This window comes from Capricornis sumatraensis, chromosome 1, assembly GCF_032405125.1.
Source record: "Capricornis sumatraensis isolate serow.1 chromosome 1, serow.2, whole genome shotgun sequence".
In the NCBI taxonomy this organism is placed as follows: Eukaryota; Metazoa; Chordata; class Mammalia; order Artiodactyla; family Bovidae; genus Capricornis; species Capricornis sumatraensis.
The window spans coordinates 248,268,477-248,281,903 of NC_091069.1; the positions used below are offsets into that span (position 1 = coordinate 248,268,477).

The 13,427-nt window shown below is 52.7% G+C and overlaps 1 protein-coding gene across 1 annotated transcript in view; it reads left to right on the plus strand.

Annotated features, from left to right (window-relative positions):
- Positions 1-2,731: 2,731 nt before the first annotated feature.
- Positions 2,732-13,427, plus strand: part of UMODL1 (uromodulin like 1) — an 82,331-nt gene continuing 71,635 nt past the window's right edge. The window contains exons 1-2 of the mRNA XM_068969419.1: positions 2,732-2,807; positions 7,291-7,533. Of these exons, the coding sequence (XP_068825520.1) occupies positions 2,732-2,807; positions 7,291-7,533 (319 nt within the window). The remainder of the gene's footprint in view (positions 2,808-7,290; positions 7,534-13,427) is intronic.

Sequence of the window (13,427 nt, forward strand, 5' to 3'; positions counted from 1 at the left end):
ATATTTCATGGACAATTGCTAATTAGCAGGAAGTGCTCAGCAGACAGAATGTCTTGATTTTGCTGCCCTCTCTTGAGTCTGAGGCTGGGTTCTCTCCTGGTTGAACTGTGTCCAGACAGGGGTGCAGTGTGAAGAACGTGGGCTTCAGAACTGAATCCCATTTGCCGAGGGCCTCTTGGACCCTCAGTCTTTTTATTTGTACAGGAAGATAAGGGACCTACTTCATAGGGTGGTTCTGAAGGTGAGAAAAAGTGGTGCCTGAGGCCAATTTCCAGTTTGAAAATACAAGATTATCTTTGATTCCACCTCATCTTTTAGAGAAGTGCTCATATCTTATAGCATCTAAAGTTCTAAGGGGTGATAGAATACTGGAATACAGGTTCAACTCATATTTTAAATGTTCGTATTTAGCTTCATTATAATACTTTTCCTATTGGTGGCTCAGCTGGTAAAGAATCTGCATGCAACTCTGAAGATCCAGGTTCAATCCCTGGGTCAGGAAGATCCCCTGGAGAAGGGAATGGCAACCCACTCCAGTACTCTTGCCTGGAGAATCCCATGGAGAGAGGACCCTGGCAGTCCATGGGATTGCAAAGAGTCAGGCATGCCTGAGCTACTAACACACACACACATATTTATTCTGTCAGTGCTAATTGAACTTTATTCTCTTAAATGTTCTATTACAACTTTAGCCTGCATCCTTTTATTGACACTTTTTTTTAAAAACCTCTGTTAGAGCAGCAGGATTTGTGAGTTAGCCCTGGAGTACTGTTTTTCTATAAAGGGTACTGGCTCCCAGGAGACTCGCTCTGAGCCCCTTAACTGCACGATTATTTCCAGTTTTTTTCCTCTCATCCTGGCATCTGTGATCTAGTCATTAACCATGCAAACAAGCAGTTAATCATCTCAGGGGTTAATCTCTGGAGAATTAAAGATGTAGTCATGTTCTTTGGGAATTAGGCCAGAAGGGCCCTCCTGGCACAACTGTTTTGTATGCTGAGCACAAGGGAATTCTACATCTAAACCATGGATCTGAGCTGGATCTTTATTATCCTATTTGAAAGTTTTCTCAGTAGAACCAATGTATAGAATCTTTGTATAATGTTCACAGTTGTGCCTAGTTTAATATTAAAAATTGTACCATGCAACGAAAGATGACCCAATAGGGGAATAAGAAGATGGCATAATGGCACCCCACTCCAGTACTCTTGCCTGGAAAATCCCATGGACGGAGGAGCCTGGTAGGCTGCAGTCCATGGGGCCACTAAGAGTTGGACACGACTGAGCGACTTCACTTTGACTTTTCACATTTATGCATTGGAGAAGGAAATGGCAACCCACTCCAGTGTTTTCGCCTAGAGAATCCCAGGGACGGGGGAGCCTGGTGGGCTGCCGTCTACGGGGTCGCACAGAGTCGGACACGATTGAAGCGAATTAGCAGCAGCAGGAAGTATTCAATATGACATTTACAAATTCAGTTCACACAGCCCATGATGGCTACTGAAATAAAACATAAATCAGCCGTCATCCTCTCATCGTTCGTTGTTGTTCCATCTCTCAGTCATGTCTGACTCTTTGCGACCCCACGAACGGCAGCACACCAGACTTCTCTGTCCTTCACTATCTCCCAGAGTTTGCTCAAACTCATGTCCATTAAGTCGATGATGCCATTCAACCTTCTCATTCTCTCTTGCCCCCTTCCCCTCCCACCCTCATTCTTTCCCAGCACCAGGGTATTTTCCAGTGAGTTGTCTCTTTGCATCGGGTGGCCAAAGTATTGGAGCTTCAGCTTCAGCATCAGTCCTTCCAATGAATATTCAGGGTTGATTTCTTTTAGGATTGACTAGTTTGATCTCCTTACAGTCCAAAGGACTCTCAAGAGTCTTCTCCAGCACCACAGTTTGAAAGCATCAGTTCATCCTTACCATGTTTTATTCCTCTGGCCCTTCCTGGGCCGGGGCCACTTTTATAGAATCATGGAGTTGTTATTTTTTTTGGAGACAGAACTGTTTGAGGTTCTGCTTTGATGTCACAAGATGAGAAGCTGTTTCCAAGCTGCTAAGTGTCCTCCTGGGGTGCATGTCTGGGCAATGTTACATTCAAATGTTCTCTACTAGCTTACTAACCCCCTTCATCCCTAAGGCTCACTTCTACACCCTGCGGCTTTAAATTCTGGCAAGTGATGAACAGCTCTGAGAACGCAGCTTCATGGCCCTCAGACCCAGCTTCAGGCAGGGATCACTGGGTCACAGGGGTAGGTTTATGGCTTTTGATCTATTTGTCCAATTGTGCGAAGGATGCTCTCTGAATCTGATGTACCACTTTGATTTGCTGCTGTTTTCTGCTGCCAGTTCGCTACGATAAGGTAAGAGAATACTTTGGACTTGATGGAGGGAGTCAGATTCGGGTCTGAAATGTGTTTTCTGCGTAACAACGAGATGGGACCCTGAGATGTAGTCTGGCAGGTGGGTACTTACCTTTCCTGAGAGATGCCATCTGCCTGGATGGAGAATGGGCCATGACACAAAGGTGCCCCGGGGGACACGGCCACAGTGGTGGCTGGTGTTTATGAGCAGGCATAAGGGACTGTTCCCGGCAAGCACACAGTCTGAAGCCACTGCGACAGTCAGTGGTGCAGGGGAGAGACGGGCCCTCTCTCTGGGTCCAGGCAGCCCAGGCCCCTTCGTGCTGCCACTCAGGAGAGACCCAGAGTCACCACCACGGCCCAGCCATGCTCAGAACCCTTGGGCTGGGCCTGCTGGCCCTGGTCATCATCATGAACCCAAGCCAGGCCAGCAGCTTCACAGGTGAGGGGTCTGGGCTCCGTGTGGGCGATGCTGGAGGGGCAAGGGCTCCCAGGAGAGGGTCTCCTGAGGACAACAGCCCTGCCAAGAGTGGGGCAGCAAAGATGCACCTGCTGGGAGAGTCAGGGATGGCTCCTTTTTGGGCAAACTTTCTGTAACCCCAAAAGAGGTGACGGGAATGCTTCAGAATCAGCTAGGGCTCAGCGTTGTTCAAGGGCCGGTTCTAAGTCATCGGGTCTGGGGTGGGACCCAGAACTCTGCATTTCTGCCAGTGGTACAGATGCTATAGGCCTGCCGAGGGTAGCACATGCCTAGAGATGGAGAATCGAACTCTCAGGAGCCTTGGCCCATCAGTCTTCAATTTATAGATAAGGGGAGGGAGACCCAGAGTGGCCAGGGACTCACACAGGGCCACACAGCTGGCCAAGGGCAAGATTTCCACCTGGACAACCCTGCCCTAGATCCTGACTCTGACCTCCTTTCCCCCACCAGGGAGGGGGGTTCAGGATGTGTGTCTTCCCGCTCACCTGGGGCTTTGCCAACGCCATTTCCTCGACATTAGATGAGGGTGCTTGTGGCTCAGGGGGATGAGAAGGGCCAGGAGCACATCCAGGGTCTTTGAGAGGCACGTGTCAGCAGCCAAACACACTGGGATTCTCAAGCCCCAGATTTCAGAGCGCTGAGATTGCGAAGCTTTTCAGTCATTTTCTCCTGCACATCCGTCTTATTCTATTGGGAATTCAAACAGAGCCCTTCTGTTCCTGCTCTCAGTTTCGGTTTTGAACTGGTTTAAAATTTCTTCACAAATAGGCAGAATTTTGTTATTTCTTTTTATATGAACTGTGATTTTGTAAGAAAACATGGTATTTCCTCCGGAATGAGTAATGTGCACATCATTCAGGTCAGTGGCAGGACAATGGGAATGTCGGGAAGCCAGAGGAGATCTCAGAGGGTGTTTCATGCACGTGAGGACTTGGGTGGTGGCAGCTCAATGGCCCATCAGGGCTGCAGGTCTGTCTGCTCCCAGGTTCCACATACTGAGGCGACGACCGTGATGTCATTCAATCCTCCTACAATCCCAGGCGCAGCTATGATTTTACAAGAGGCAAGACCAGGGCGCCGAGAGGACATGAAATGAGGTCAGAATCACACGGCTGGTATTTGTGGAGCTAGGGTGAGTGCTGACCTCAGCACCCACCAGAGCACTTAGGTTTTCTCCCTCTGGGATTAGAACCCAGGAACCCCGCTTTCTGTGCTGCTGAAAGGATTTGTTGAACAGCCGAATATGCCCAATGGTTTCTGCGGTGGGCTCTGGCAAGAAGCCAGGCCTGGGAGGACTTGGTGGCCTCCAGCACAATGTAAAAGACAAAACAAGGAGAGGCAAGTGAAGTTTGGAAGGTTTGTGTGTGTGTGTCTGTGTTTGTTTGTGTCTGTTTTTGTGCCTGTGTGTGTGTGTGTGTGTGTGTGTCTGCTGTGTGTGTTTGTGTCTGTGTGCATGTGTGTCTCTGTGTTGTGTCTGTGTGTGTGTCTGTGTGTGTGTCTGTGTGTCTCTTTGTGTGTCTGTTTGTATCTGTGTCTGTGTGTTTGTGTGTGTGTGTGTGTGTGTGTGTGTGTGTGTGTGTGCACATGCCTGTGTGCAGGAGGGCTCTGCTGAGGATCAGCTGGGACCTTGTCATGATCAGGCCCGGAGGCTTTCTGGAGGCAGAGGAGTAATCTTCATCAGTGGTTGCATCTTGCCTTCAGTTCAGATGAAAAACAAGGTCTAGGTCGGCCTCACCGACTTCTCCACGCAGGAAGCTTTGTCCTGTTCACCCCATTGCTCCATGGAGACCCTGCTCACTGCACATCTTCTCCAGCCCCCTCAGTCACCTCTAAGCTCTGGCTTCGGAAGCCGCCTGCTCCTGCCTCACCCCACCCAGTCTGGGGCCTCCTGGTCCCTCCCAAGGCTTCCTGGGACCTGGTCTCTGTGGGTGCAGGTTGTGTCCTCCCCCAGAGCCCTGGCCATTCCCAGGGAGGCCACCATGTGGCTTGGGAGTAGACTCGCTCTGGGGTGGTGGGATTCAGCACCTGACTCTGTCCGGAGGAAGGCTGCAGGCTCTCCCGCCCGCCTGAGCATGAGGGCTGGCTTGGCCTCATTTCTTTTGGGGTCACCAACCCCCAAGCCTCGCTTTCTGCATGTTTGTGGGCACCCATGGGCTTCCCAGGTGGCACTAGTGGTAATGAGCCTGCCTGCCAATGCAGGAGATGTAAGACATGTGGGCTCAGTTCCTGGATCAGCAAGATCCTCTGGAGGAAGGCATAGCAACCCACTCCAGTATTCTTGCCTGGAGAATCCCATGGACAGAGGAGCTGGCGGGCTACAGTCCATGGGGTCGCAAAGAGTCGGACACGACTGAAGTGACTTAGCACGTGCACACTTGAGCACGTAGAGGACAAAGGTGGGAGTCTCCAGGCGTGTTGTCCTGGCGTGGGGATGAAGGTGATTTCTGATGTCCCCCTGTGAGCTCTGCCCCAGAAATCCAACTTCTCCCTGAAGGTTTACACTATAACATAGAGCCCCTATCCAGTGGATATACAGTCTCATAGAGCTTAGAGCTCTATATAAGGTTGAGTATATGAAAACCTAAGATATATTCAAGTCATTCATTCGTCCTTCACTGACAGCCCATGAATGCAGCGAGTCTCACACTAGCCTCAAATGTGGAGGGCACCCCATGGTCCCCGTGTCAGCCCTGGGGTCTGCCTTGGCAAAGCACTGCAGACTGGGGGCCTTGGTGGTGTTAGTTTGGTCACTGAGTTGTGTCTGACTCTTTGCGACCCCAAGGGCTGCAGCCTGCCAAGCTCCTCCGTCCATGGGATTTTCCAGTCAAGAATACTAGAATGGGTTGCCATTTCCTTCTCCAGGGAATCTCCCTGACCCAGGGATTGAACCCGGGTCTCCTGCATTGCAGGTGGATAATTTACCACTGAGCCACCAGGGATTCCTGGGGGACTTAACAGTTGAGATTTATTTCCCCTCAATCTGGAGGCCAGAAGTTCAAGATCAAGGTGTGGGCATGGTGGATTCCTCCTGAGTCTGGGAGGGAGGGTCTGTCCCAGACACACGTCTCCCCAGCTTCCGGGGGCTTGGGTCTGCTTGGGATTTGAGTGACCTTGGCCTGTAGGAGCAACAATCTGATCTCTGCCTCACCTCACATCTTATCTCCCTGGGTGCATTCCTGTCTCTGTGTCTATTTCCCCTCTCATAAGGACACTGGTCATGTTGCTTTAGAGGCCACTCTGCTCCAGTATAAACTCATCTCAACCAGTTATGTCTGCAGAAGCCCTACTTCCAAGTAAGGTCACATTTTGAGGTCCTGGGCCTTAGAACTTCAGTGTGTGAATTTGGGGTGGGACACACTTTAGCCTGGATGCAAAGAGCTGACTCATTGGAAAAGGCCCTGATGCTGGGAAAGGTTGAGGGCAGGAGAAGGGGACGACAAAGGACAAGATGGTTAAATAGCTTCACTGAATCAACGGACATGAATCTGAGCAAACTCTGGGAGATAGTGAAGGGCAGGGAAGTCTGCACGCTGCAGTCCATGGGATCGCAAAGAGTTGGCTATGACTGAGCGACTGAACAACAGCCGCCATCCTTCAGCCCATAATAATGGTCCTTGCCCCATGAGGCAGGAGAGGCTCTCTGGGCAGATAGAACACCCCAGGGCCCCAGGTGAGCTGGTCCATGACATTGAGACACAGGGCTGGTGAGAGCAGGTGCCACAGGGTCTCGAGAACCAAGTAATGATGCTGACGAAGGCCATGGGCATCTGTGCCCAGGAGCCAAGCTCCAGGTGAAAGACATTCAGGGCCAGATAAGGCAACCTGGATGTTTCACTGCAGGTGCCATGCCCTCATCTCCTGCTGATGATAGCAGCAGTCAGATTGCACTTGACCATCCATGCACGTCTCACATGAGCTTGACATGTGTGTTTGTATTTCATCTCATTCCGGTGTCACTGCCAGTGTGCCCAGCACATGTGGGGCTGGTGTATTCATCGAGGGAACTGCTGCGTATTCATGTTGCATGTGACAACAACCCTTACTGTGGAGATGAGAGGTGTGCGCAGTCTCTCTGGCCCGGAGAGTCTGAGGATGCGCAGCAGAGCCCAGGACGTGAGCCCCAGATGCTTGGTTCCTCTGTATCCCTCCTTTCAATATAGAGTCAGCACTGCTGGGATGAGGAGCAAGGGTCAGGCTGGGAGGCGTCTCTGTCTTGCAGAGGAGGATTGCGCAGCACAGGTATCATGCTTTATCCTTTGAGTCTCCATGTCTGCGTTGCCTTCTCAGATACAGGCCAGTGGGCAGATGCCCTGGGGTCTGCCCTGTGCAGGGGTTTTGTTTCACCTGCTCTTGCAGAAGCTGGGGACTTGCAGAAGGACCCTTCATATTGTTTGATCCTAGCATTTTCTTCTCTTGTTTCTCCATCCTCTTCCCTCCCTTCTAGAAAAAGGCCTCTCTCTGCTGGGCTTCCGGCTGTGCAACTACAGCGTGACCCAGAGCGTGCAGAGCGTGAAGGCTATGCAGATGTCCCGCCTGACCCGTGTTCCCTGCGGCGGCTGGATCCCCTGGCGGCGCTGCCTGAAGACCGTCTACCAGACCCGGTACCTGGCGGTGGAGGTTCCGGAGCCCAGGAATGTGACCGACTGCTGCGAGGGCTACGAGCAGCTGGGCCTCTACTGTGTCCTGCGTGAGTCCTGTCCAGTCTTGGGATAGCCACTGTTCACGCCCTTAGCCCCGAACTGACTAGATCCTTTCAGAACGCTGCTTCTTGGCCTCCCGTGTGCAGCTGGGTCATTCAGAGGGCTGGCCCAAGCGCAGGGCACTTGCCTCAGCCCAAGGTTTCACATCCAGTGGGTCAGGCATGGAGTACGCGTTCTCACGGGTGCTAATGCTGCTGGCATGAGGCCCCACTTTGAGAACCTGTCGTGGGTGTCAGCTCTCAGACATGGTTGCACATTAAAGTCCCCAGAGTTTTAAAAATGCCGACGGCTGGCTCTCTTCTCAGAGGCTGCGATGGATTCCATCTGGGGCAGAGCTTGGGTGCTGAGATCTTTTTTTTAAGGCTCCAATTTTTGTGCTTCCCCAGTGGCACTAATGGTAAACAACCCACCTGCCAATGCAGGAGACACAATAGACCCGGGTTCGATCCCTGGGTCGGGAAGATCCCCTGGAGGAGGAAACGGCAACCCACTCCAGTATTCTTGCCTGGAGAGTCCCGAGGACAGAGGAGCATGGTAGGCTACAGTCGGTGGGGTCACAGAGTCAGACGTGACTTAGCGCTTAACAGGCATAAACATTCACCAGGAATTCTAACCAGCAGCTAAGTCTGAGAACCAGCATTTGTATCTCCTCTATGTTGGCAGCCAGGTTTTTCATTCAACAGACTGTGAAATCCGTATCTGAACTCCAATCTGTAAGAGATGGAAAGGGGCCCCTAACTGTCCAGAGGCCTCCAGGGGTGATTTAAAGATGCTTGGGGTGGTGACCAGCACTGGTGTGGCTGGTCCGGGCCATGTCTGAGATTGAGGGGACCATGCTGTGTGGGGGTTTGGAGCTCAGCCTCTCGGCCCAAAGGGAACTTCCCAGAAGACTTCTTCCAGGGTGAGGGTGCAGGCGGGTGCATGTGTGAATGTGGGGGAGGTGTGATCATTACTTTGAGTCAGTTCCAGAGCTAAGATGGGTTTCTGAGCAGTCAGGAGGTCGCCCTGTCCTCACACCCGTGATGGAGGGGAAGCGAGAAGGGTGGGGCTCTGTGGGTGGCCATGGGGCACCCTGAGACGTGAGGGCCATCACCTCCAAAAGCAGAAAGTGCCAGCTTGGGAGGGTGCAGGGAGGGTCCCATGTGTGCCATCGCCGGGGCCGGAGGCCAGGACAGGCAGCAGGCTAGGTGTGGACCCCATACCCCCAACCTCGGGGGCTATAAGATGTAGAGTCAGGAATCAGCCAGACCCTGCAGATGGTTGTGTGGGTGGAACACAGGGTCCTTCTGAGGTTGCCCTCCCTCAGGCCCCTGGAGCCTGCGGAGGTCAGGAGAGCTGACATCTGCACCAACCCTGCTCAGAGGCCAGACTCAGAGACGACGGGACAGCTCAGAGTGAGCAGGTCCAAGGAGCGAAACTCTCCCTGGAATTTTCAAATGACACCACTGCCACCACCAGCAAAGCCAGGAAGGGTCGGGGGCGTCAGGTCTGGAGCTGTGCGGCTGCTGTGCGTTCATGCTGGTTCCCTAAAGGGAAATTTGTGGGCATTGATGGGGGGGCTGTCCCTTGGTGCTGGGTTCGAGGTGTCTCTTCCTGTGCTGACTGTGGGACCCCTCTCCACTCTCCCTGTCTCTAAGGGCCACATGTACAAAGGGTGGTGCCCCTGCCCTGGGAGCACCCTATTCCTGGAGGGGTGTGCCAGGTTAGGGAGGCCTTGGATGGGGCTCACGGCACTTGGCTTGGAGCATCAGATTCTGGTTGATGGAGGGGCCACCCTGCCCTGCCCACCTTCACCTATGGAGACCACGCTTCCCACCTGCTGGCGGTCGTGGGGCTGATGGGGTCACAAGTCCAGAAGGCCAGAGGCATCCTCGGCCCCACCCAGCCCCAGCGGTCACCTTTCTCTGCACTCTGCTGCCCTGCAGCACTGACAAGCGAATTCTCCCAGATAGAAGGCAGGGAGGCACCTGCCGCACATGTTTCTTCCCAGCAGACCAGCCTCTTGGGGACTCAGCCCCACTTTTAAAGTGTGAGCGCCTTTAAATAGAAACTCACCAGGCAGGAGAGGCCCAGAACATTCTAACTAGAGTCCTGTGGGCAGATCTGCTCTGGGAACTACAGACGGTGGTGTGACTGATGTTTGAGGTGGGGACCAGGTGGAGGCGCTGGGAGTGACGGAAGGAGCATTCACCCAGAAGGCCCCCCAAGCCCCACAAAGGGGGCTGAAATGGGGTGGGGGGTCCACAATCCTCCCGGACCTTAGAAGGGTCACTCTAGAAGCAATATGGAGAGAACCCAGTCAGGAGCCCCAAAGGATGGAGAAGAGAGAGGAAAAGGGGGCTCGACTGAGGGCATCCTATAACGTTCAGTGGAGATTTCTGGTCATTACTGGACAGGAGCTGATGGGGAGGCAGACCGGGGAAGGCGAGTGCCTTGACCAAGTCGGGGCAGACTCGGGCCTGAGTCTCCCTGACCCCCGTCGGGCTCAGTGTGTGGTGTTGGGCCCAGAGCCCATTGGGAAAGTCTTGGTTTGGTGTCTAGACCCGGCTGGGCACCGCAGCTGCTGAGGGGGCTGGTGTGTGAGCACAGAGCTGGGGTGGGGACCTGCAGCGCTCATTCGCTATGGCTTGTGAGGCCCCCGGTGAGCATTTGATTCCCCCCAACTCCAAGCTCAGGGGCACCACGTGGGCAGCTGGAAAGCACCCGGTCGGAAGAGTTTATACCATGGGTACCGGCAGCTCAATTCTCTCCACGCCTGCCTGGCTTCTCTGATCAAAGCCTGAATGTTGGACCAAAGTTGGCTCTGTGATGCCTCCTGACAGCCTGGCTGTTTGGAACCAGAAGTGAGAAGTCTCTGGAAGCGATGCACTGAGGCCTGTGCTGGGGCTGACCGTCAGGGAACCAGGCAGAGGCCAGCCCCCGAACGTGGTGGCCATAGGAGGAGCCAGGGTGTCTGGGAAAGGAGGAGGGCAAAAAGCAGCTCACCTGTGTGTGGGGCTTCTCACATCTCAGCAACCTCAGCTCAGAGGTCTCATCCTCAGCAGCACCAAAACCTCAGCCTTGCTCTCTTCTTTCTCCTCCCACTCAATAGCCAAGGACCTAAAAAAGGGAAGGGCATTATGAGAACACGTGGTATGTTTTTCAGTCTAGATGACCTTTTCAATTTTTTAAGTCCCACATTTTGAAAGCAATGATAAGCCATACATGGTTTTATTTAAATGTCTACTTAAAATACAAAAAAGAATACACAAGCCATGGAGAAAATTTGGAAACAAAGAAGAGAGAGAGAGAAAAAAAGGGAAATTTCCCATAATCACCCCCTTCCTTGCCCCACAAGAATAACTACTGTTAACATTTTCTTCTAGTTTCCTTCAGGGCAGACATTTTACAAAAGCATGGTCACCCTGTTGAAGACATTTTGTAGCACGCTTCACCCCTTGGCAATTTATCTGGAACATCTTCTGTGTCAAAGGATCGCATTCTCCAGCATGATTTAATGCCCACAAGGCATTACCTCATAGGGATGGATCAGCACTAAGCAATCTCCTACCGCTTAACATCTCGTAGTTTCCAATTGCTTTTCGTTATAAATAATGCTGCAATGAGTAATGTATGGTGCAAACACGGCTGCACACAAGTTGGAATATTGACCCAGGATGGATTCCTCAGAGGAGGACCAAGCATCACAGTGGACGCTCAATACCTGAAGTTCCTGCCTGGCTGGCCTCCTTCACACGACACGCCTAGGACCCCGCTGGACTGGGAGCCTACCCCAAACTTCCCATCTCCTGGGCTGATGGCCAGGGTCCCTTTGAGGAAAGAGGATTCTGAGGTGGATTATAATCTGATTATTCCAGAGTGGATCAGATTCCCCAGCCCTGGAGAGTCCTCAGGGCTCAGATAGAAAGCTCTGCCTTATCTCATTGAAATGTGACTAACGTGGGATGGCCAGGTGCTGGGCAGTCCGGAGGCATTGCTTGTGTTGAGTTAGGGAAGGAGAAGCAGATTTTTAACTTTCTACCAAGTCGGAACTGTTGACCGTTCTCTTGGGCTCTCCGTAGGCTGGCCAGCCCTAAGGGACAGAGAGAGACTACCAGCAGCCTTCAAATTAAGACGAACTGTAACTTGAAAGCACTTCTATCGTGAGCAAGCAACCATTCTGGGAAGTCAGTTTTTCTCCGTGTCCTGTATTTTCCTTTCATTTAGATAAGCCTCTTGCTGCTCAGTTCCTCACTCATGTCCAGCTCTTTGTGACCCCACGGACTGCAGCACACCAGGCCTCCATGTCCATCACCAACTCCCGGACTTTGCTCAAACTTACATCCATTGAGTCGACGATGCCATTCAACCCTCTCATCCTCTGTTGTCCCCTTCTCCTCCTGCCCTCAATCTTTCCCAGCATCAGGGTCTTTTCCAATGAGTCTGCTCTTCGCCTCAGGTGGCCAAAGTATTGGGGTTTCAGCTTCAGCATCAGACCTTCCAGTGAATATTCAGGGTTGATTTCCTTTAAGATTGACTGGTTTGATTGCCTTGCTGTCCAAGGGACTGTCAAGAGTCTTCTTCAGCACCACAGGTCAAAAGCTTCAATTCTTTGGTGCTCATCCTTCTTGGTTAAGAATAGTTTTAGATTTCCAGACAAAGATTTGTAAAGACAGTAAAGAAAGTCCCTCGCCTCCTCTCCCGGAGTCCCTAATGTTAGCTCTGACATTTCCAGGGTGCACGTGCCAGCAAGTAACAACCCTGGTGCCTTACTGTTACCTCTGCTCCATGCTTTATTTGGATTTCCGTTCCCCCCGTAACATCACTTTTCTGTCCCAGGAGCTCAGGTTATTAATACATTTAGATTCATGTATCACATATCTTCAGTGCTGAGGTGGTCGGTTTTTATGATGGGCGAGAAAGCACAGAGCTCCGGATCCCTGGTTGGTGGCCCTCCAGGGATTCCCGCATTTCCATCCCAGCCCCACCTCTCGGGCTGCCCTGCACGTCTGTTCTTCACACTCCCAAAACCCTCCCTGAGCGGCCGTTTCTCCAGGACTTCAGACATTGGACTAGCCACCAAGACAACTAGGAAGTGAGGAAGGAGCCAAGGGCAGCGTGGTGAGAATACTCCTGAGAGTGGCCGCCAAGCCCGGACTCAGCTTCCACAAGGAAAGAACTGATGGGGATCCTCTCTGCATGTGTTTCAGCAGCTAAATCTTCTCCTTGGCCGATGCAGCCACCCTGGTGATGTGTTCCCAGCAGGAAGGGCCACCCCCTTTTCTCTGTGTGTGGAGCATCCTGCAGAGAGCCCAGGGGACCCCCAGAGGACCACCGTCAGTACTCAGCACTTCCCTTCCACCAGGCGAGCCCACAAGTTCCCCCAGGGGCGGGTCCTCCCCAGCTCTGTAGGCGTCCTTCCAGAGCGTGGTTGTCACGCCTCCTCTGACTTTCCAGGGGTTTGAGGGGCCTGGAGCTGTGCTTCTGAATGTCATGTGGGACACAGAGCCTTATGTAGATCTGGGCGGGAGCTGGATGGGTTTGAGTGACATTCGTGCTGGCATGGGGCACTTATCCCAGGGTGGGTAGCCGGACCTCATGCAGGCCCTTTCTCAGATGCTGGTGCTGGGGTCTCACCTTCCTTGTACTTTTCTCCCTGCTGCTCTTAGCCCCCTGAGCTCAGGGCTGTGAAGCCTTTGGTGTCCTGTGCTGCCCTCAGCTCCATCCACTGCTGGGCTTGCACAGACCCACAGATTCTCCGGGGGGTCAGTCCCGCTGCCCCCAATGCCTAGATACTGAGTGTCTCATAGCATTGGCTCATACCTGGCCACCTGCCTCCAGCCAGCTTCCCCCAGGTTCCCGCTCTATCCATCCTCTGTGCTTTTCTATCCCGGAATATGGG